Below are 20503 nucleotides of genomic sequence, written 5' to 3' on the forward strand. Positions count from 1 at the left end.
CACGCACTGAGACGAGAGAGGTATGTATCAACTCATCTTAGTTAAGGGAATAACATAGTTTAATATGAAAAAACGGTGGAGTATCCCTTTAAAGTCAACTAGTTGACTAGTCTGTGCAACCCCTAGTGTCTACCTATATTATCTAAATTATTATAGTCAGTAGTCTGCATAGACTATCTCCATTAAATCTGGCCTGGTTTATAGCTTATTCTGGCCTAGAACCGCCTGCTTAGACAGTAAAGGTCTGAAAATGAACCATTTGAGTTTGAATCAATTTAAAATAGCTGTCACTACAATAATAAATGCAGTAATTTTTGCAGGCAGTAAACAACTTTAAATCCTACATAATTTCAGAGGTACTCCGGGTATTGTAGACCTATAATGTAGGTCTATATAGATTGTAGACTTGCATGCATGAATGTTGGTACAAATGTATTTAGGTGCAATTTATACATGAGCTTGCTAGTTAAACTTACTGTTCTGCATGTAGAAAGGAGGGTACGCCGTCACTGCTCTCTCCCTGTTAAGAAACAACAGAGTTGTGTGAAGGCAATGAAGAGGAAACACACGGCGTCTTTCCGTGAGACCTCATTATGTGACCTCAGTGAGTGGCCCTGTTACAGGCTGACCTGACCTGATTTGGACTGGTTCATACTAACTCACTGAGGCTTACCGTGTGCAGTTTGTCTGTTGTCTTGAATGATGATGCAACTAATGTTTAATTCCTCACCTTTTTTCACAGTTTTATTTTAAACTGATTACAGATTAAGGTTTAATATTCTTAGTGCAACACACAAGTTGCACAAAAAATTCTTTCATCATCCCGAAACAAAGCAGATTATGGATTTTGACCTTATAATACTGTTCACATTTGCTGTGTGTGTAATCCTTCGATTCCTAATGATGTGATCGTAGCACACTTTATATTTTTCAGCTGGTAGTCTACAATGATCAGACCAGCAATAACCCGTGACGTATTAACTTCTCTGTTTTTGTTTAGCTAGTGACTTTTATGAGCTGTTATTGTGTGATTTACTAACCAATTACAGACATTTTACAGGTGAATCTCACAGACCAATAAGCTTCATCAAGAGTCATGTTTCACCGCAAATTCAAAAGAAGAAAATCTTATGATTTCACGATTAAAGTTAGAACATATTCAGTACAACAAACTCTGCTGTTGTGTATAATTATTTGTATTAATAATTATTTTATTCATAATTTCGAAATCGATATTCTTTCAATTTTGGGGTGAAACATGAGCCAGACCTGTTCTTGTTAGTTTTGGTGAGATTCATTGCTTTTAGAATTTGTATTTATACTAAAATTACTGTTATAGGTTTGCCAGAAATATATCTGAATGCATCTGAGTGTATGAGAGTCAAATGAAACCACAAAACAATGTTCTGTAGCTGGTGACTGCTAGTTTTGTGGAAATGTGTGATTTCATTGCAACGGTTTGTGTCCAGTACCTGTATGTTTTATTCATTCCTCACTACATATAACTGAAATGTAAAGTTTATATTAATGCTGCACAAAAAACACATTTTATAAGAATATCATCAATATACTATATGAACTGCTTTGGGTTTCGGGTGTCCTGAGGTGGCTCAGACTTGATTTTACTTGATGGCGTCATGTTAATTGTCCACTTCTGTTGTCTTTTTGTCCCTGATGGTTCTCAGATGCCAGGGACAACTCGTTCAGCCGCTCGCGCAGCTCCAGTGTGACCAGCATTGACAGAGAGTCACGTGAGGTCGTTTCCTCCTTATACTTTTGTGACTCCCTTTCTAAGAAGAGTGAGACGTTGGCAGTGCCCAGTCTGTGGGTGGGCACCTCATTGGGCGGCATGATGGCCATCACCCTCAATGTGCCCTCCACGCCAGAGCAGAGGATGCAACAGCCTGTGAGCGTCTCTTTCTGTGGTAAGACTTGGTTTACATCTGAATGTAAAACCTGGCCTGGCCAAATTTGCCCATTGGCCCCTGTCCATCATGGCCTCCTAATCATCCTCATATACTGATTGGCTTCATCACTCTGTCTCCTCTCCACCGATAAGCTGGTGTGTGGTGTGTGTATCATGCGATAGTTTTATCAAATGAAATGTTGAAAACTTGTGTAATAGACAAAACTGCACTAATGCACTAAGACATGCAACACATACAGACTTAATATTTAAATAGCTGTCATTTTGCGCTTTAATATTCACAGACACTAGTCCATATTGTGATTTGATTAAGTTTACAGTCTTAAACTTTTGATTTATTCATCCAAATTTTGCTAAAATCCGTGACACTCCACGTTATACTGTAAATTCCATTTTTATGACTACTATCTGCTTTTACCTATTTTTTTACAGTCTATGGCTTTTATGCATCGTGGAAATCATTACTGATGGAAAAATACACTTTTTGGTTTGCCGCTTTCTGCAATCACAGGTTCAGTAGTGCGCTTGAAAGGAGGCATTCTGCGCATGGCCCAACTGGATGCCAGCGGGACCCTTCTGCCCCACGTTTATGAGCCCTGGTATGAGCCTAACGCCCCTGAGGAAGAGAGAGAACCGCCACGGAGACGCCGACCCACCTCTCCTCCTTCATCTCAGGAGAACCAGGACTGTCAGTACATCGTGGTTTGCTCAGAGAAACAGGCTAAGGTGGTGGCACTGCCCTCCCAAAACTGCGTCTACGAGCACAACATCACTGAAGCCTCCTTCGTGCTTAGAGCTGATGTGGTGACGATGACCTCCGGGGTCGGCTTGGCCTGTTTCTGTGCCAATGGCCACATCATGACCCTCAGGTAATTTGAAAGACCTTCCATTCAATGCCACTGAATATTCTTTTCCTCTTTGTTTTCTTCTTCTTAAACCTGTAAACGATCTGTTTTTCAGTTTGCCCAGCCTGCGGCCACTGCTGGACGTGAACTACCTTCCTCTGACGGACATGAGGATAGCCAGAACCTTCTGTTTCTCAAACCAAGGCCAGGCCTTGTACCTCACATCGCCCACTGAGATCCAAAGAATCACCTATAGCCAGGAAACCTGTGATAACCTGCAGGTCAGAATGTGCACATTATTGTTTTATGTGTGCAGGATGTTGTATACCCTATTAAAATCCCATTCATTGTATACATAGAAAGTGATTTTTAGCGACAACATATAAACTTTTTAATTCAGGCTATGGCTGCATGATAATGGTTACACTGATCACAGTTATTTTGCTCAAAAATGATAATCTTCACACAGATTACCAAAGACGTTGATGTTACCATGAAGCATTGTGAATGAAATAGGTTGTTCTGTGTTTTTTTGTAATGACATATAATAATATTATTTATAATGAATAACGATGCGTCAGTAGTTTTACCATTGTGTTAATGATTTATTTATTGAATTTTCAGGACAACAATCAATCAAATAAACAAACAAACAAACAAACAAAACCCCACAGCAATACAATAATAAGACAATAAAGAATGATAGTGCAGTGTAGACAGTCAATCAGTTAATGGAGACTGCAAAGATTTGATATGCTCTAAAAAAGGATAGCCAAATTCCTTCATGGTCTGTCTGTCTTGTTTCTAATTTTTCAAAAGCTTTTTTTGCTTGAAATCAAAGTTTGAAATGTGATTAATCTTGGAGCGGTTCATGGCTTGTCTCTATTGAAGAATGTAGAAAATGAATGGGAAAAATACTTCGAGGGAACCAAAGCACCTTAAAAGTGGTTTTATTTGCAGTTCCTTTGAAGACTCAGACATAGGGTGTATTACATCAGTCTTCATATCCATTTATTTTGAGGTGCTCATTTTTGCAGGAGATGCTTGGAGAGCTGTTTACCCCAGTGGAGACTCCAGAGGCTCCGAACAGAGGGTTCTTCAAGGGCTTATTTGGAGGCGGTGCTCAGTCCTTGGACAGAGAGGACCTGTGTAAGTATTAATCTGTCATTTACACGTACAATGTGCTATCAATGTTTCTTAAATCACTAAATAGAAGCAGCGCTCTATAGTAAAAATTCTGATTGTTGATAATTATTTGGGCTGATATCTATACTGTTTTCATTCAAATTTTCATTTTGTCCAATATCCATGTCCATTTTAAATCAAACTTTAAAAAAAAATTATAATAAAACATTTCATTGTTCAGTACACTTAAGCTAATGAGCTTCTTGTTGAATATGTAGACATCTAAAACAGAGGTTCTCAACCAGGGGGCTCAGTGATCCTCCAGGGGGGCTGTTCAATTTATTTAAATATATGAATATAATTCATTATTTTTATTATTAATACATTAAATAAAAAAATTAGCAAAGCACCACCTCTCTTGTACGTCTTCTGTGTTTGTTTTGGAGCAGCCCAAGCTATTTCTCATTGCGCTGTGAGAAATACAGACTGAACTGCCGTTTAAAACACCCAACCACTTCATGAATTTAGGATATGCAAATTACATCTCTCAGTTGGATAATGAAAACCAGTGTCGCTAATAAAGTGTTGATGGATGACGATTGTAATGCAGGTAAAGATGACGTCGCACTAGGCATGTGCGAGTCCGCAAACAAACCGTGTATGTGTGCTCTCGGCTCACTGATCGCTATAACATCGTATTTCTGCATGAACAGTTCAATATATTTGCGTAGTTGTCAAAATTAATCAAATTAATCCGTTTCATAACGGATGTTCACCGAGGAAGCTTACTTGTAGAAGTTTGTGAGGATCAATGGTGTTTACGGACACGTGCATCAGTCACTCCAAACACAGACAAAACAAAATCATGTTCTGTACGATCAGCCCCTTACGCCTGTCATTCAGAAGTCAGAAAATGTCGGATTGGACAGGGAATCTAAAGCGCTTCTTATTTTGCGGATGAAGAAAAGTGTGCAGCGTTTAAAGGTCATTTCTATTGATTGACATCAAACAGTTTACCAGAATTTCGGTTCTGATGTGTGAATTGTATCTTATTGGTAAAAAGACAGAACACTGTTGCTTGTGTGAGCAGCTCAATTGTGTATTTACCTGAAAAGTGACAATCTGATAATATTATGATAATTTGCCATATTTATTGTGTGAAAGGACCTATTGATGGCCAAAAAAAAAAAAAAAAATTTTAAGAGTGTATAGAGAAGAACAATATAATGAATCTCACAAAAAGATGTCCGGCCATATTTCATCCCAAAATCAAATGAAGCCAATTTTAGGATTGTGTTTATAGGCACAATAAGATTTACATTTATGCATTTGGCAGACGCTTTTATCCAAAGCGACTTACATTGCGTTATCCTATACATTTATACATAGGTATGTGCAATCCCCTGGGATCGAACCCACAACCTTGCGTTGTTAACGCAATACAGGAAAGCTGTAGCTGTAGCTTTCCTGTAGAATAAATTTTTTTTTTTTTTTTTAAGTTTACAAAACATTTTTTTATTTAAAATTTTTATATTTAAAATTTAAAAGACAATAAAAAATTTTTTTTTAAATTTATTATTGTGACATTATTTTCATGGCAATTAAGCAGATTTCACTCCAAATTCTCATTAATGCAATGCAGAATTTTTTTATTCTCATGTATTCGTTCCCCTACTATATCCTATATTCATTTTTCTATTTTATTCACACATTTCTTGATATTTTATTATATTTAATATGTTTTATATAATATTTTTTATTATGTGTGTATGTCCATAATTCCTTGTTGGTTCTGTTTCTGGGATGAGGAACTAAGAAAAACATTCCACTACATTACATCATATGTATGTGACAAATAAAGAACAATTTATAATAACTATTTCAGCATTGTTGTTATAATAACCCTACTTTGGCAAATACTCATTTTAGGTGTGTCTTTTCATACTTTAAAACTGATACGGTCAGAAATGTGCCTAGTTTCAAGATCTCTCGTTTTGTTCTGGTCTACAGTTGGAGAGGTGACTGCTGGGAAGGCTTCACGCAGCCTGGCACAGCACATCCCAGGTCCAGGTGGCATGGAGGGCATGAAGGGGGCGGCGTCAGGTGTGGTGGGAGAGTTGGCACGGGCGAGGATAGCTCTGGATGAGAGAGGGCAGAAACTAGGCGAGCTGGAGGAGAGGACAGCAGCCATGATGTCCAGCGCAGACTCCTTCTCCAAACACGCACATGATGTGAGATGATCACTTGCGATTCAACATGCAAATTTCATGAAAAATCAAGCAAGCTTGCATTTTTTTTCTTGTTTCTGCAATTGTTCTGCAAAAAAATGTTAACCTGAAAGGGGGGAAAGCAATATTAGCTAAAAACAAAAAAACATACACGTTCAAGTGTCCTGCCACTGCATTGCAGTGAACTCTTGCACCTATGCGAAGCACCAGGACACCTGGTTTTATACGAGTGTTTTAAAAGGAAAGAACATTTCTGTCACAAGGCTCATTTGAGTGACAGATAGGGTAATATTTAGTATTGAATGATATCTCCCAATCATTCTTCACGACATACACTTGCCTATTGCCATTTAAAACTGTTGCCTTCCAAAAGCTGCAAGAGAGACACAGCTGGGTCATTCCTGCAGTTTATATCCCCATTAAACAGTACTGCAATATTTTACATAAAATGTTAATCAACTTTCATGCCACATGGTTTATTTATGCACATATGTACCCCTAATAACAAAAAGTCATAATGACTAGTACTTAAGAATCATTGATTTAATATTTTTACAAATTCAAAGGCTAATTCCCATGTTCACAGTCACTCAACTTCACTTTGAAATAAAAGTGTTGAAAGGTACTGTATATATTTATAAATTAGCAATTAGTAAGTATTAGTATTTATTCAATTTAAGTATTAGTATATACATTTTACATGTTATATACATTTCTCTTTGACATAAAATACAATATTTGTTCATGTGTAAAATCATTAAATTAGTTTATGTCCCTCAAACTTGAACATGAATATATGGACATGAAAATGTAGATTTTTTCAAATAGATTGTATATAAAATTCTTCCTAAATGTTAATCTTCTTCTAGCATGTTGTTCTTTCCTAGCTAGTATTGGGCTTTATTGGTTTAAAATGTCCAGCCTGTTACACATTGTGGACAAAGTCAATAGAATTCTGACTACAATAAATACATTCTGAATGATTTACTGCCATTGTATGAATGAAATGTAATCATGTAATCAATAAAAAAGTGACTTTTTTATTGATTACATGATTACATTTCATTCACACAATGGCAGTAAATCATTCAGAATTTATTGTTTCTCCCTAATTCTTCTTTTTTATGTTTTAAATGTTCCTTTCTAAAAAAAATTAAAAGCCTATTGCTTATATTAGACCAGCCACTAGTCAGGTGGCTATAATTACATGGAAAATTGAGAGGCCACACAGCATTTGACCACTGGATTTACAGAAATCATTTATATTTTAAGGAGTGTTTTCTCAGGATATCAATCAACCCCTGAAAAAACACATTATTTTAATTGTCACTCAGTGAGTCATTGAACCATGTATTGCTATGTCTTTGGAAGGCATTTGTCTTTCAAATACATTTTTGTTATAGTTTTTGAACTATAAAAAGTTGTTTTTAATTATGTAATTAATGCATGTGAGACCAGAACCACAATTTGAGTAATTAACTTTATCATAGCAATTACTTGGTTTTGTTTAACTCAGAAACATGAAATGTGAATGTATCTGCTCTGCTAAAAAAAACTAACTTTTAAAGGGGTCATATAATGCCATTTTTGTACAAGCTAATATGATTCTTTAGGGTCTAATTTAAAAGTTTGTAATATACTTTAATTAAAAATTCTCATTAGTATTGTAAGAAAACACTCATTTTACCTGGTCAAAAACAGCTCTGTTTTCAGCACGCCCTTTAAGTACATGTGTCTTTAAATGATAATGAGCTTTGCTCACCCCGCCCCTCTGTTCTGTGCGGACACCGTTTGTAATAATAACACAATAACCATAACACGTTGTTCATTATAAACGTGGGATTATGAATTATATTGAGAACGTCGTACATAGAAAACATGCCGTAATGTACTCTGAGTGTAAAAATAGCCGCATTCGTGAAGCGTGCAAGCGATCTGCAAAGATTCATATAAATATTAATATAAAGGTTAATAAAACGTTACACTCACTTCTTCTTCTGGAGGTGCAGCAGGAACACGAATAGTTGGCACCGATCCTTTTTTCAGGAGCAGCTTCTTAGCAAAACCAGCTTTATACTGACCTAGTTTATAAAGCAGTCTGGTGTGTGAAATGATTCACGCTCGCAAACATGAAAGCATTGACGTTGATCGTGGGGAATATTCCCTTCGAAAAAAAACTCAGCCACTGCGTCTTCAGCGGTTCGGATTTAGGAACATCAATATGACTGCTGTGTTCGTTATTGCACCGAAGAACAGAACACCACAATCGCTTAGAGACACCATTCTACTCAGTGCTCCAGCTATCAACAATGTCCGCGCGGGCTATGATTGACAACTCGCTCACGAGGGCGCGAGGGCGGGTCAGTGTTGAAACGCTCCTGTCAATCAGCAATTGTGGGAGGGGCGTCGATTTTGTGATGTCACAATATCGAACAGCTTGATTTGAGATGGGGGGGGGGGGGGACGTATAAGAAGATTTAAAAAAAAACACTGGATGGATTTCTATCATTTTATGATGGTTGTGTACAGGCACTGCCAACACACATTTCAGTACAATCAACTTGTAAAAGTGCATGTACCATTAAATGACCCCTTTAAAGGGATAGTTCACTTTGAAATAAATTTTTGGTATGTTTTAGCTTACCTCAAGGGCATCCAAGATGTAGGTGTCTTTTTTTTCCGCAGTAGTTTCAATTTTGATATTTTTAGGTCAAACCGTTCTTGTCTGTCAGTCATATAATGCAGGTCGATGGTCACTGTCTCAAAGAGCAAGCACAGAGTCCAAATTAAAACAATTCCCCGTCGTCCAAATTAAACAATTCCCCATCATAAGTACACATTGATGGCCTAAGACACGAAACGAGCGGTTTGTGTGAGAAAACGAAAAGTATTTATATCGTTTTTACCACTTATACACAGCCATGTCCGAGTGATCTGATCTGACGTGTGCGCAGACTGGTGCATAGATATATACACACTAGATGTCGCCTTGTCTGCGGCAGTTCATTGGAACGAATGTCTTTAAGGCGACATCTAGTGTATATATCTATGCACCAGTCTGCGTACACGTCAGATCAGATCACTTCGACATGGCTGCGTATAAGAGGTAAAAACTATATAAATACTGTTCGTTTTCTCACACAAACCGCTCGTTTCGTGTCTTAGGCCATCAATGTGTACTTATGATGGGGAATTGTTTAATTTGGACGACGGGGAATTGTTTTAATTTGGACTCTGTGCTTGTGTTTTGAGACAGTGACCATCGACCTGCATTATATGACTGACAGACAAGAACGGTTTGACCTAAAAATATCAAAATTGAAACTACTGCGGAAAAAAAGACACCTACATCTTGGATGCCCTTGAGGTAAGCTAAAACATACCAAAAATTTATTTCAAAGTGAACTATCCCTTTAATATATAAAAACATACTTTAAAATTAACTTTAATTTTGTAATTTACCTATTTAAAAAAAAAAAGTTATTATTATTATTAATCAAAACAACCCAGCTGCTTATAAAAACATACTTTAAAAATAACTTTAATTTTGTAATTTACCTATTTTAAAAAAAAAGTTATTATTATTATTAATCAAAACAACCCAGCTGCAGTTTGATTGATATCACTTGGAATGCTCAATAAAAAAATAAAAAACCTGATTTATGAAAATGAACAAGAAAGTATTTGCAAATGACCTCTTCTGTTGTAAATGTCCAAATTGGGAGAGGGTGTGCAATTTTCGTTAAAGAGTTTAATTAAACGTTCATGTTCTATATTTTGGTTACATTTGTGAGTTAATAAAAGCGTAACTGGTTGTGTGAACTTATCTAAATATAGATTAAACGATCGATATAGCCCTGAATCGAATTGAATCGTAATCGTATCGCAGAATTTTTTGAGGTATCTGCAAATATCGTATCGCTGGCTGAGAGAATCGATATCGTATCGTATCGTATCGTGATGAACTGTCAGATTTACACCCCTATCATTAAGTGTTAACATGTAATTGTACTCTCACTGTCACTGAAACTAAATAAATCATGATCATTGGTGGGTTTTCACTGCAAAGCAAGAAACACAAAAATGCTGCAGATACAGTATCACCACAATTTTTGAGAAAGCGGCAGCAAATTCAGACATTTTAGGCCACGAAAATCTGAAAAGCTCCTGCTGGGACTGATATTTGCTTTCGTTGTGTTGATATTGAGTAGGTTGGTTGGCAGTAGTAGGCAGGCACTAGGTTTTGAGATGCCAAACGATATTTGTGTTGGATAATTTGTTTCACTGAGGGTAAACCATCTGTCTTTCTCCACCAGATAATGCTGAAATACAAGGACAAGAAATGGTACCAGCTCTGAGGTCCCTGCAGGGAGTCAGCGGACCTTCCTGTGAAGACAGCAGATCCATCATCTCTCCTCCGTTTCTTCCTTCTCTTCCTGTATCTCTCTCTCTCTCTCTCTCTCTCTCTCTCTCTCTCTCTCTCTCTCGCTCTCTCTCTCTCGCTCTCTCTCTCGCTCTCTCTCTCTCTCTGTGATGTCCAGAGACTGCCACTCTCGTCACGCGGCATTGCCTCGAGCTGAGGAGCTGCGGAAAGACAAGAGGAGACAGGAGGGGAAGGAATGGGACAGGCGAAACGCATCAGGGCGGGATTTCCTTCTCTTCTCGGTGGCAGTTGAGTTTTCCTCTCCGTGTATCTCGTCTTGGAGTTGGGAGAGGGGGTCCGTCACTGGTGCTGCCCCCTGTCTCATACCTTCATCCGCCACGCTGTCATTTTCACTGCCATTCTATCTGCAAAGAAACTACAAAAAAGGATTGTGTGAATGAAACGGGTCAGAGGGACATACAGCTGACAGAAGGAGGTCTAATGTCTGCATTGCCAAGCTTAATGCTTCTGATAATCTGTCACTAGAGCAAGAAAAGATTGCATGTCTAGTGATTTCATTTAGGAAATTAGTGCTTTTTCTTGTTTTTACGAAGTGGAGTGAATCTCATGAAAACAACAATATTTCACCCCAAAATCAATATTTTGCATAAAGGAAATGCTATATTTAGGAGGCAGGTGTGTTCTTTAAGCAAAACATTTCTTGTTCATTTTAGGGTGAAATGTAACCGTAATTTCATGAGATTCACTCTAATCATGTTAGCTATGGAAAAGACCGGATTGTCTTACATAAGGTGTGATAAAGTACCATTTAATTTCACCTCTAAAGGGCTGGAAGTTGCTGTATTTACCACATATCATGTGATTATTTTGCCATATGAAATTGCAGACAGGCCCGGACAGTGAAGCTGATCTGATCATGCATCATATTGTTGGTTCTTTCGTCTAAAGGACGTATCGGTTTACACTGATCAGGTCTCAAAAGAGCTTTTAGGGAAGAGCTCTGACTTTGATGTACACTATACGCTGCGCTGACACTGGAGAACGATGTTCATTTAAATGTATAAAGATGTAAAGATAGGTGAATCTCACAGAAACATGTCTGGCTCATATTTCACCCAGAATTAAAAAGACAAAATATTTAGCATAAATAAAAGGTTTTTTGCATTGTCTTTTAAAGGCAGAAACAAATTTAACAGTACAAATACTACCGTGATGCATAAATATTTCATTTAAATACTTTTTTTTTGTTTTTTTGTTTTTTTTGGTGGTGAAATGTGACCCCGACATGCTCTCAACCGTTTACACCTGTGTGAATAACTGCTGAATGTTTGCTGGTTATATACAGACAGAGATCCGAAGAGCATCAATTATTTTTGTTCTAAAGGAGGGAACGCGAGCGAGAGTCGGGAAGTGTGAGGCATGATCTTGAATTATGTGCCTTGTGATGATTGACATGTCAGAAACCCTCCTACGGACGAGAGTACTGAATCTTCATATGCAAAACAGGTTCCTCGTCCCCATTTCCCACGATGCAAGGAATCTCGCGGCTTATGGGGGACTCAGTACAGCACCGGGTGACCTCCTCATCCGAAGTACACGACGAATGGATTTTCTCCGTGTATTTTCTAAGAAGCCTTTTGGATGGACTAATGCATGAGTTTGTCATCCTCACAGAGAGGTGAATATATCTATCTCTGTGTTTGTTGCTGCAGTGGAAGTGACCACTCAATGTTCAATGCAACTCATACTCTCGATCAGCAGCACCCCTCGGACACGTGTCGTCGAGAGGGGGTTACCTTCTGCCTTTGCTTTGCGACCCATGAATATATGCTAACCTCGACTCGTGTGCGTATACGTGTGTGTTCGTGAACATACATGTATGCAAGAGTATGTGTATGCTCACGTTTATATATAAACTAAAGATACAATATATTTGAAAGCATATGTTTTCTTTAAGTGTGTTTTCTTATTTATGAGGTGCAAGAAATTGCTGCTATTTGTGTTGAATTCGGGGCGTCCGTCAAATCTGTCGACGCTTGTTATTTTCCTTCTGTTTTGTTTTGTTTGTCACATTGCTGCCAAATGTTGTAAATATGAATACTTCTGAAGACAAACTTGAGAGTGCTGGCGACGCAGTCAAAGTGATCTGACTAGACCAAAAAGAGTTGCTTTGCTGTGGAACTTTTTCTCATGTTCCTTATAATTTAAAACATAAGTGTCATGACACACACACACTCGCACATATATGGCAAACCACTCCTTCTGTTGCCATGGTGTTTGTGTAAATATCTACCAAAATAGCCATTTTCAATATTGACCAACTGAAAATCTAATCCAGCTTGCTTCATATATTTTTCTTTGCTATGAGCGGTTGTGTGGTCTTGCACTACATGTTTAATATTATAATGACAGCAGAGTCATATTATTATTCATATTTTTGTAGTTGGTGTTCTTTATTTTCTTCAAGAAGGACCAAACTAAGACAGATGCTAAGTGTAAATGAGGTGGCTCACACTCTCAGATTTGTCCTCATTGCCAGTTTAATGATATAATTTCAGATATTTACAAATGATTACTTTTTTCTATTATTTGGAATGAAAGGGCACATTTTAAGATACTAAATAAACTGGTTATGTATATATTCTCACTGAATCAAACATGAAACCTTTTATGGTGAGCCATCTGCTCAAGGAAGGAAAGACGACCTGAAGAATCTGAAATCATTGGCCATCTCTGTACTGTCCGTCCTCTGATTTCTCTTGCACAAAAGGCAGCATGATATCGTGTTTACAAACTTGAAACATCCATATACATTATATTTTGGCTTTTTTTCTTTAGTCCTGATATATTTCCTCTCTTTTATTGGTTATTATGAAGGCGATAATACTCACAGCATTGTTCTTTGAGTTTTCATGAACATCATTTGAACATGCCTAGCTGAACTCCTGAAGCACTGTCCTTGAAAAGGCTCGGTTCTAGGAGTTCTCGGGTTTGATTCTCCGTGAGGTTGTAGGTTCTCTCATCATAGCCGACTTCTTGTACAGTTTTATTAATCAGACTTTCACATGAATGTTTGTCTTAATCTGCTGCCACCCAACAATTTAGGAAACATGTTTATAGACATAACTGTGCAATGGAAAATAAATGTAACAGAAAGATTTATTTCCAGCCGTTTTGATTCCACACTTCATTTAGCATAATCTGGCCACCAGATGTCACAGTTTTACAACTCTAGTTGATTACACATATATTTTACCCCTTAATAAATATAAGAAATAAATGTATAATCTGAATAGAAATTTATATATATAATTTAAATAGGCTACACACACACACACACACACACACACACACACACACACACACACACACACACACACACACACACACACACACACACACACACACACACACACACACACACACACACACACACACACACACACACACACACACACACACACACACACACACACACACATATATTTATAGATAGATAGATTGATAGATACACACACACACACACACACACACACATACACATATATATACACATATTTGTACACACAAATATAAAAAACTAAAACCTTTGTTACATGCGAATAATGACATTATTGACAGCCTTAACCAAAGTCAGTTTCAATGTTGCCTTACCCATTATTTCAAGTCTTAGAATTGTACTAAAGCTGATATTTTATAGCAATTAATCATTGATTTAACATAAAAATTAACAAACTCCTTTTGTTCCATCTCAAATTGCTACCATGGCTCTTATTTTTTACTTATCTGAGTAAAGAAATACTAATAGCCTAGGCCTATTTAAACAATAAAATGTGTGTATAAAATTTCAGATAAAACTGTAAAAATCTGCCTGTGTGTTCTTTATTGGGCGATTAGGCCATTTGGGCAACTGATAATGCTCTGTTCATAAAAACTGCCTTTCTTTTTTTGTCAGCCATTAAACAATAAGTAATGTAGACTTGTAGAGCACTTGACCTCCGTTGGACTGACGGTGTAATTAGCGCTGCAGTTCCTCATACGGCCTGCAGGGGGATCCAAAATCAACCAGAGCAACTACGAAAGGCGCATCAAGGGGAGGGAAACTTCAATTTGGCGTCTAGCGCTCCGTTGAATTACTTAAACTCTCTCAGTCTGCCTGAACGGTGCTCAGCGGCGGCTGCATCTCCTTTGTTTTCCTTTTTCTATGTTTATTTAAGGATCCGATCAATGGAAAATAAACCGACGCGCGGAAGAAAGCGACTCTCACTGACACTGGATACGAATGGCGTTTCAGTCAGTGATGATCTGATGCTCTGAGGTCCAAAGTGAATCTGCTGAAAGGAAACAAGCGTCCATCTCCAACTTACAAGCTGTGAGACTCCAAGAAGATCGGATATGTTATGAAATATACACTTTTACGACGGGATTTGAACCATTTTCGTATGCCAAACCTTGTATTCATTTCATGTCCGATATGACAGGGCAAGTTATCAAGGTATTGAGGTAAATTTGATGCACTTTAAACTTTGTTTACATTGATGCGTATGAGATTTAGTATTTCTTCATCTGTTTGTGGGAATGTAATCGTTTTTTTCTGCCTTTTGATCGTGAATTCAGCACTGGAAAGTCTTGTTTACTAATGATGGATTGACATACAGCACTGAAGATGTGAAGAATGTATCACATGGACTTTGGGAATGTCCAGTGATTTGGGAATGATGAGCAACGGACCCACTATCGTCTATGAGTGGCTGAAAACCCTCCAGCTGTGTCAGTATGTGGAGTCCTTTATTGATAATGGGTATGATGACCTGGAGGTGTGCAAACAGATAGGAGACCCTGACCTGGATGCCATCGGTGTCATCACACCACACCACCGGGAAAAGGTCCTCCGGGCCGTGGAGAGACTCCGAGATGAGGACAAGAAGGTGGCACCAGGACTGTATTTCACACTGGAACCCCTTCCACATGGCACACACCCGAACACGCCTCAAATTAGTGAGTGCAAACAGAAATGCACTAAGTCATGGGTCAATTCTACCTGGGACAGTCCCAGGATTGGACTCTCCAATGAAACCAAAGCACTAGAGAACCACAGGGAGCCGGTGGTGTATCCTAAACTCAAGCTGAAGATAATGATAAGGGATAAGCTGGTGAAGGATGGAATAGACCTGAGCAAAATGCCCTACTCGTACAAAGTGAGTGCTAACCTTTACGTCATTATTGTTCCTGTCACATCACCTGAAAATGTTTGCACAATCTCTTTGTTTTGCAGCAGAGATGCTGACATTTTATTCCTTCCTTGAAAGGTTACCCGTTGGCTTGAAATTTACCCACCTTGTGTGTGTGTGTTTAGTCTCGTTTTTGGGGTAATAAACATCCAAGGGAAGTTGTGTCTGCAAAAGGCCTTGTAAATGTCATCTATTATTATATTTTATATTATATATTATATTTTCTTTCAATGGTTGACAAGCATCAAGCAAATTTAATGATAGCAAATAGGATGTACACACAATTTCTGAACTAAAATGCTGAATTACCCTATAATATTTACTTTTTGACCCATGCTTAAAATCTCAAAAAGTCAAAATATTGTTGCTTGGAGTGGCAGCACAGTAAACATGGTATAGTTACTAGGTATCACATTGTCTTGGGTGGATAAATTGCATGTAAAGGTTGATCTCAATCCAAAGAAAAGAGCAGTAAGTAATATGATACATAAGTGTGTTTCATGTACTTTGACATGTAGAGATGCTTGGGAAATGTTGTTAATCAAACTGCTGAGTAATCATAATCTTATTTCTAACGTCTTGTTGGTCAAGTGTAGTAATGTAGTTCCATGTTGTGGCATGCTTGATGCTTCCCAAGACGGATGATTTTATCCAGCCGGAGACGTTGGATTATTAGACAACCTTAATTGAAGTCGTTATTCATTAGTGCACTCCAGGGCTTTGAGAGCAGGCGAGTCTCCGCTGTAATCGATAACCCAGAGAGCAAGGACTGTAATCCATTATCTACACCGAATGCTATTAAAAGAGTTATTTACTGTACAGTTAACATCATCTGATGGTTAAGAGCTTTTGAATAATAGGCAGGCTAATGCAATGCACGTTTAAGGTTTTAGAAACATTTCCTCAAGTAATTGCACTTGGCTGATTCAGATTTGGATTTATAGAAGTGATGTTTAATTCAAATGATTTTATTGCGCAATGTGGATTAAACTGTATAAAGCGCAAACAAATGCTTAGAATGTTTGATCATTTCAAACATTCACAGTTTATTTGGCTTGTTTTTCAAATAAAGTAGAAATAGACATCCTTAACTAGATGTACAGTATAGGCTACTGTAAAAGGAAAATAGCATATTAACATTTGTTTTCATAAAATGTATTCCTAATGATTGTTTTACTTTTTTTTTTTTTACTTTTAGGAAGTAGTTTTTTATTGTTTTTACATAATTCTAACAATTTAGTGATATCCATGCTTAAAGCAATAAAAATGAAATTTAATTCAAGATATGTTCTTCGCAGGCTAGACTTTTTATTGTATAAAATTTTGATGTTTTTACCAGAAAACAAGACAAAAATACTGATTGAGAAAATGAATTTTTCGTATTTATACACATAGGAGAACTTCTCACGATAACTTGTGCATGAATTTGTTCTAAACCTTGTTCGAACATTAATGATGGAGTTGTCTAAATGAGCGACTGCGTGCCCGAGGTCAGTTATTTGCATAAAACAGACGCAAACCATGTCCATATAAGGCCTTTATTGCACACCCATTTCTTTCGTCACTCGCCTAAAAAGATAGAGCAAAAAGCAAGATCCTCGAGCAATTCCAAATGTTCCATCCTCAAAACAAGTTTAAATGCAATAAACACCTGTAATACAGATCCAGATTACAGGTAAAGTCTCCTCCAGCACATCCCAAAGACTTTCAATGAATTTAAGGTCTGGACTCAAAGGTGCCGATTCGGGAGTGAAAATTATTCTTCATGCTCCCTCCCAACCATTCTCTCACTTAGCAACCAGTTTGAGCCTGATGAATCTTGACATTGTCCTCCTGGAATATGGTCATGATGTGTCTTCCTACACGGCTGTTTAAGAAATGAAAAGCTACACACTCCATCAATTAGGGTTAGAAGAACTGTTGCCAAACATATAACATGCTAGAAACATAATAATCATTGCAATAATGATCCAATCATAGACTCTTGGGGTGTGTTCACACTTGGCATGTTTGGTTGGATTAAAACGAACTCTAGTGTGATTGCTCTGTTGGTGCGGGTCATTTGAACAAGTGTGAACGCTGCCACCAAACCCTGTTGCGCACCAAACAAGCGGACCGAGACCGCTGAAAAGATGAGTCTCAGTCCGCTTCCAAATGAACTCTGGTGCGGTTTGATGAAATATGAACTCAACGTGGACCAAAGACATGTAAATGAACCAAAAACAGGAACATGCGACCCTAAAAAGGCCAGAATGGTCAAGCATACCTTTTTTTCTCGTCATAGTCACAATGTTTCCCATCACAGTTCAGTACAGGCATCAGAACCGCGTCTCCTCACAGCAGATCTTAGTTTGTGTGTGTGATGGAGGGATTCCTGCCGCTGTTTTGACACATTTTATAAGCGCTCCACGAGTTCTCAGCTGGTCAAAATACCATCATATGTCGGCCACGCACACAACACGAGTGCATTTAGCCCAGAACACAGCATTGTTTTGAATGTTTGGTAAGTTCCGTCGCAAAATAGGCAATACGTCATAAAAGCCAACCAATCAGGTTCTGAATGTATCCCTATGCCTTTAGGTTTTGTATCTATTGGTTCGGTGATAAAAATGCTAATCTGAACGCTAAGCGGACCAGGACTAAATGTTATTTATTTATTTTTTGGTCCAGACCAAACAAACCAAATTAACCGGACTACAAATGTGAACAAACCCTTAAGCATTTGCCTATTTAAACCCAAACAGCAACTTTTTTTTGGGCCGGGCAGTGTATATATATATATATATATTGATGAATTATGTTTAAGATTAAATATGTAGCCTATTTATAAAATTTCATCCTAACACGTTAGACCGTAAGACCCCCTAGAATTTTTGTGATTTCAGTTGTTCCTACAATTTCTTCATACATTTGGAATGAAATTTAACACGAAACTTATTGATGAATCATGATTTTTTTCGTGAAAACATTGATTTCACACACACAATCCTGAATGATAACCATTGTTTTGTGCACATTTTATAAGTAACAATTCTAAAATAATTTTAATAAATTCATTTTATTTCAATGCACATTTTTCCTCCTCATATCAGTATATGCTAAACAGTCTTCATTAGCAGACTGGGATTGAGTGCACCATTCAGCGGCGTATCGACCTGTGGCAGTGCGGCTCTGGAGCGGCTGGTTGTCATGCCTCTGTCACTGGACTCCACCACCGCTTCTGTTCTCGTCCGAGTCGTGTTTCCATTCTGCTGTCTTATCAGCACATTTATCTGCGACGAGTCTCTGGTGACAGATGGCTTCATCATGCTTTGAGCTTAGAGAGCCATTTAATGTCTCATGTGATGCCAAAGTCCTCATTATCATTACTGCCATTTGCATTTGTAAAGAGTGGCCCACTTTTAAAATGTTTTCACTTGCTTCCTTGGTTTCACAGTATGTGAACTGCTGCCTCTCAGATTGTCTTGCAAATTATGCTGCAACTAGCAATGTAGTGCGCTTGAGCAAGCTTGTTTTAAACATGTATTTGTGGTTTTCCAGACTTTTTCTAAAGCATACCTGCGGACTGAGAAGAATTTGTTAACATCACATTTAGGGCTTAAACAAATAGTTCACCCCAAAATTATTTACTTACTCTAGTTGTGGAAACTCAAAATGGAAATGGATTTTTTTCTTTTCTTTTGAAGAATATTCTTGCAGATCCTTTTAGAACAGTTCATAGTGACCGTAATATGACAATCTTCTTCTTCGCCAAAGCTCTGAAATCTTGTCCATGGTTAAAAATTGTCTTTAGAAGTCATTCCAGGTTTGACGTCCAGGATAGCAAACGTCATTAGCCCTTGCATATTTCATAAATACAATGATTATGCAGAATGAAGAATGATATTTGAAAACTATGGCGAACATGTTTATTAAACAAGGTCTTTAAATGTTGTTCTGTGCCTCAAACAAGGCTACTTGGGTAGTGCATGAGTCATATGAGCGCCTTTATGATATTTTTATGGTCCATTTTTTTTTATTTGACAGATGTGGTGAGTGTGAGTGAACTGAGTGAAATTTCTCTAAAAATTCTCCTTTGGTATTCTATGGAGTGACGAAGGCCCTGTTTTACACCTGGTATTTTGGTCGATCTGATCACAAGTAGACGAGGGAGAAACACACCCGTTTACACCTGGTATTTGAATCTGTCTCTTTTGTCCACTTTCAACCACTTCTGTCCTGATTTCTTCGAGTGGAGGGTCTATAGGCGGGAAAATATATGGGCTTTTTCAGATCTTTCGATCTAATGGATGAAACAAGCTCGTGCAATTTACATATGAACGTGAAAGGAGACAACGTAAAAACATACGGAGAATAATGTTTAAGTAAGTCAGTAGGTGGAGATTAGGCATCTTTTGTGGCCATTCAACCATGTTTTGACCACATGAGCGTCTACACCACGAAATAAATTCAGTCGATTGTGTTTTGGACTACCTCTGGAAGTGGTCGAAAGTGGAAAATATTTTAGACTCTGTTTACACCGGTATTTAGCGTCTTGTGATCCGATCGACCAATCGACTCACATATGATGTACAAATGATTTAGCAACCTCCCAGCATGCCGACAGCCCACCTTGATCCTTGACAACAAAGCTCCAAAACACAGCTCAACCAGATTAGTGGCTTTGTCAGAAAACATAGTTTCAACAATACAGCTCAGAAGGCAAAACAGCACGTCAACAAGCCGGGCGATTTGAAGAGATATTAATATAAAAGGTGAGGGAT

At 37.8% G+C, this 20503-nt stretch overlaps 2 protein-coding genes and 1 long non-coding RNA gene across 8 annotated transcripts in view; 2 read left to right on the forward strand and 1 right to left on the reverse strand.

Moving 5' to 3' along the window:
• The window catches only part of stxbp5b (syntaxin binding protein 5b (tomosyn)), a 51502-nt gene extending 37831 nt beyond the window's left edge, over nucleotides 1-13671 (forward strand). For all 5 annotated transcript variants that reach the window (XM_082142954.1, XM_082142955.1, XM_082142956.1 and 2 more), the window contains 6 exons: nucleotides 1686-1925; nucleotides 2439-2796; nucleotides 2888-3053; nucleotides 3810-3921; nucleotides 5908-6128; nucleotides 10442-13671. In XM_082142954.1, the coding sequence (XP_081999080.1) occupies nucleotides 1686-1925; nucleotides 2439-2796; nucleotides 2888-3053; nucleotides 3810-3921; nucleotides 5908-6128; nucleotides 10442-10483 (1139 nt within the window). In that variant the 3' untranslated portion in view covers nucleotides 10484-13671. The remainder of the gene's footprint in view (nucleotides 1-1685; nucleotides 1926-2438; nucleotides 2797-2887; nucleotides 3054-3809; nucleotides 3922-5907; nucleotides 6129-10441) is intronic.
• LOC309479111 lies at nucleotides 6137-10435 on the reverse strand. Its single transcript, XR_014199161.1, has 3 exons — nucleotides 9666-10435; nucleotides 9532-9568; nucleotides 6137-7680 (listed from the first exon to the last, which is right to left on the reverse strand). It is a non-coding gene; the product is annotated as an uncharacterized lncRNA (long non-coding RNA).
• Nucleotides 13672-14518: 847 nt separating the features above from the next.
• Nucleotides 14519-20503, forward strand: part of sash1b (SAM and SH3 domain containing 1b) — a 110876-nt gene continuing 104891 nt past the window's right edge. Inside the window, exons 1-2 of one of the 2 annotated variants that reach the window (XM_082142950.1) lie at nucleotides 14519-15012; nucleotides 15127-15707. In XM_082142950.1, the coding sequence (XP_081999076.1) occupies nucleotides 15207-15707 (501 nt within the window). In that variant the 5' untranslated portion in view covers nucleotides 14519-15012; nucleotides 15127-15206. The remainder of the gene's footprint in view (nucleotides 15013-15126; nucleotides 15708-20503) is intronic. The other variant, XM_082142951.1, reaches the window with a different exon arrangement.

This window comes from Leuciscus leuciscus, assembly GCF_965113295.1.
Source record: "Leuciscus leuciscus genome assembly, chromosome: 17".
Taxonomy (NCBI): domain Eukaryota; kingdom Metazoa; phylum Chordata; class Actinopteri; order Cypriniformes; family Leuciscidae; genus Leuciscus; species Leuciscus leuciscus.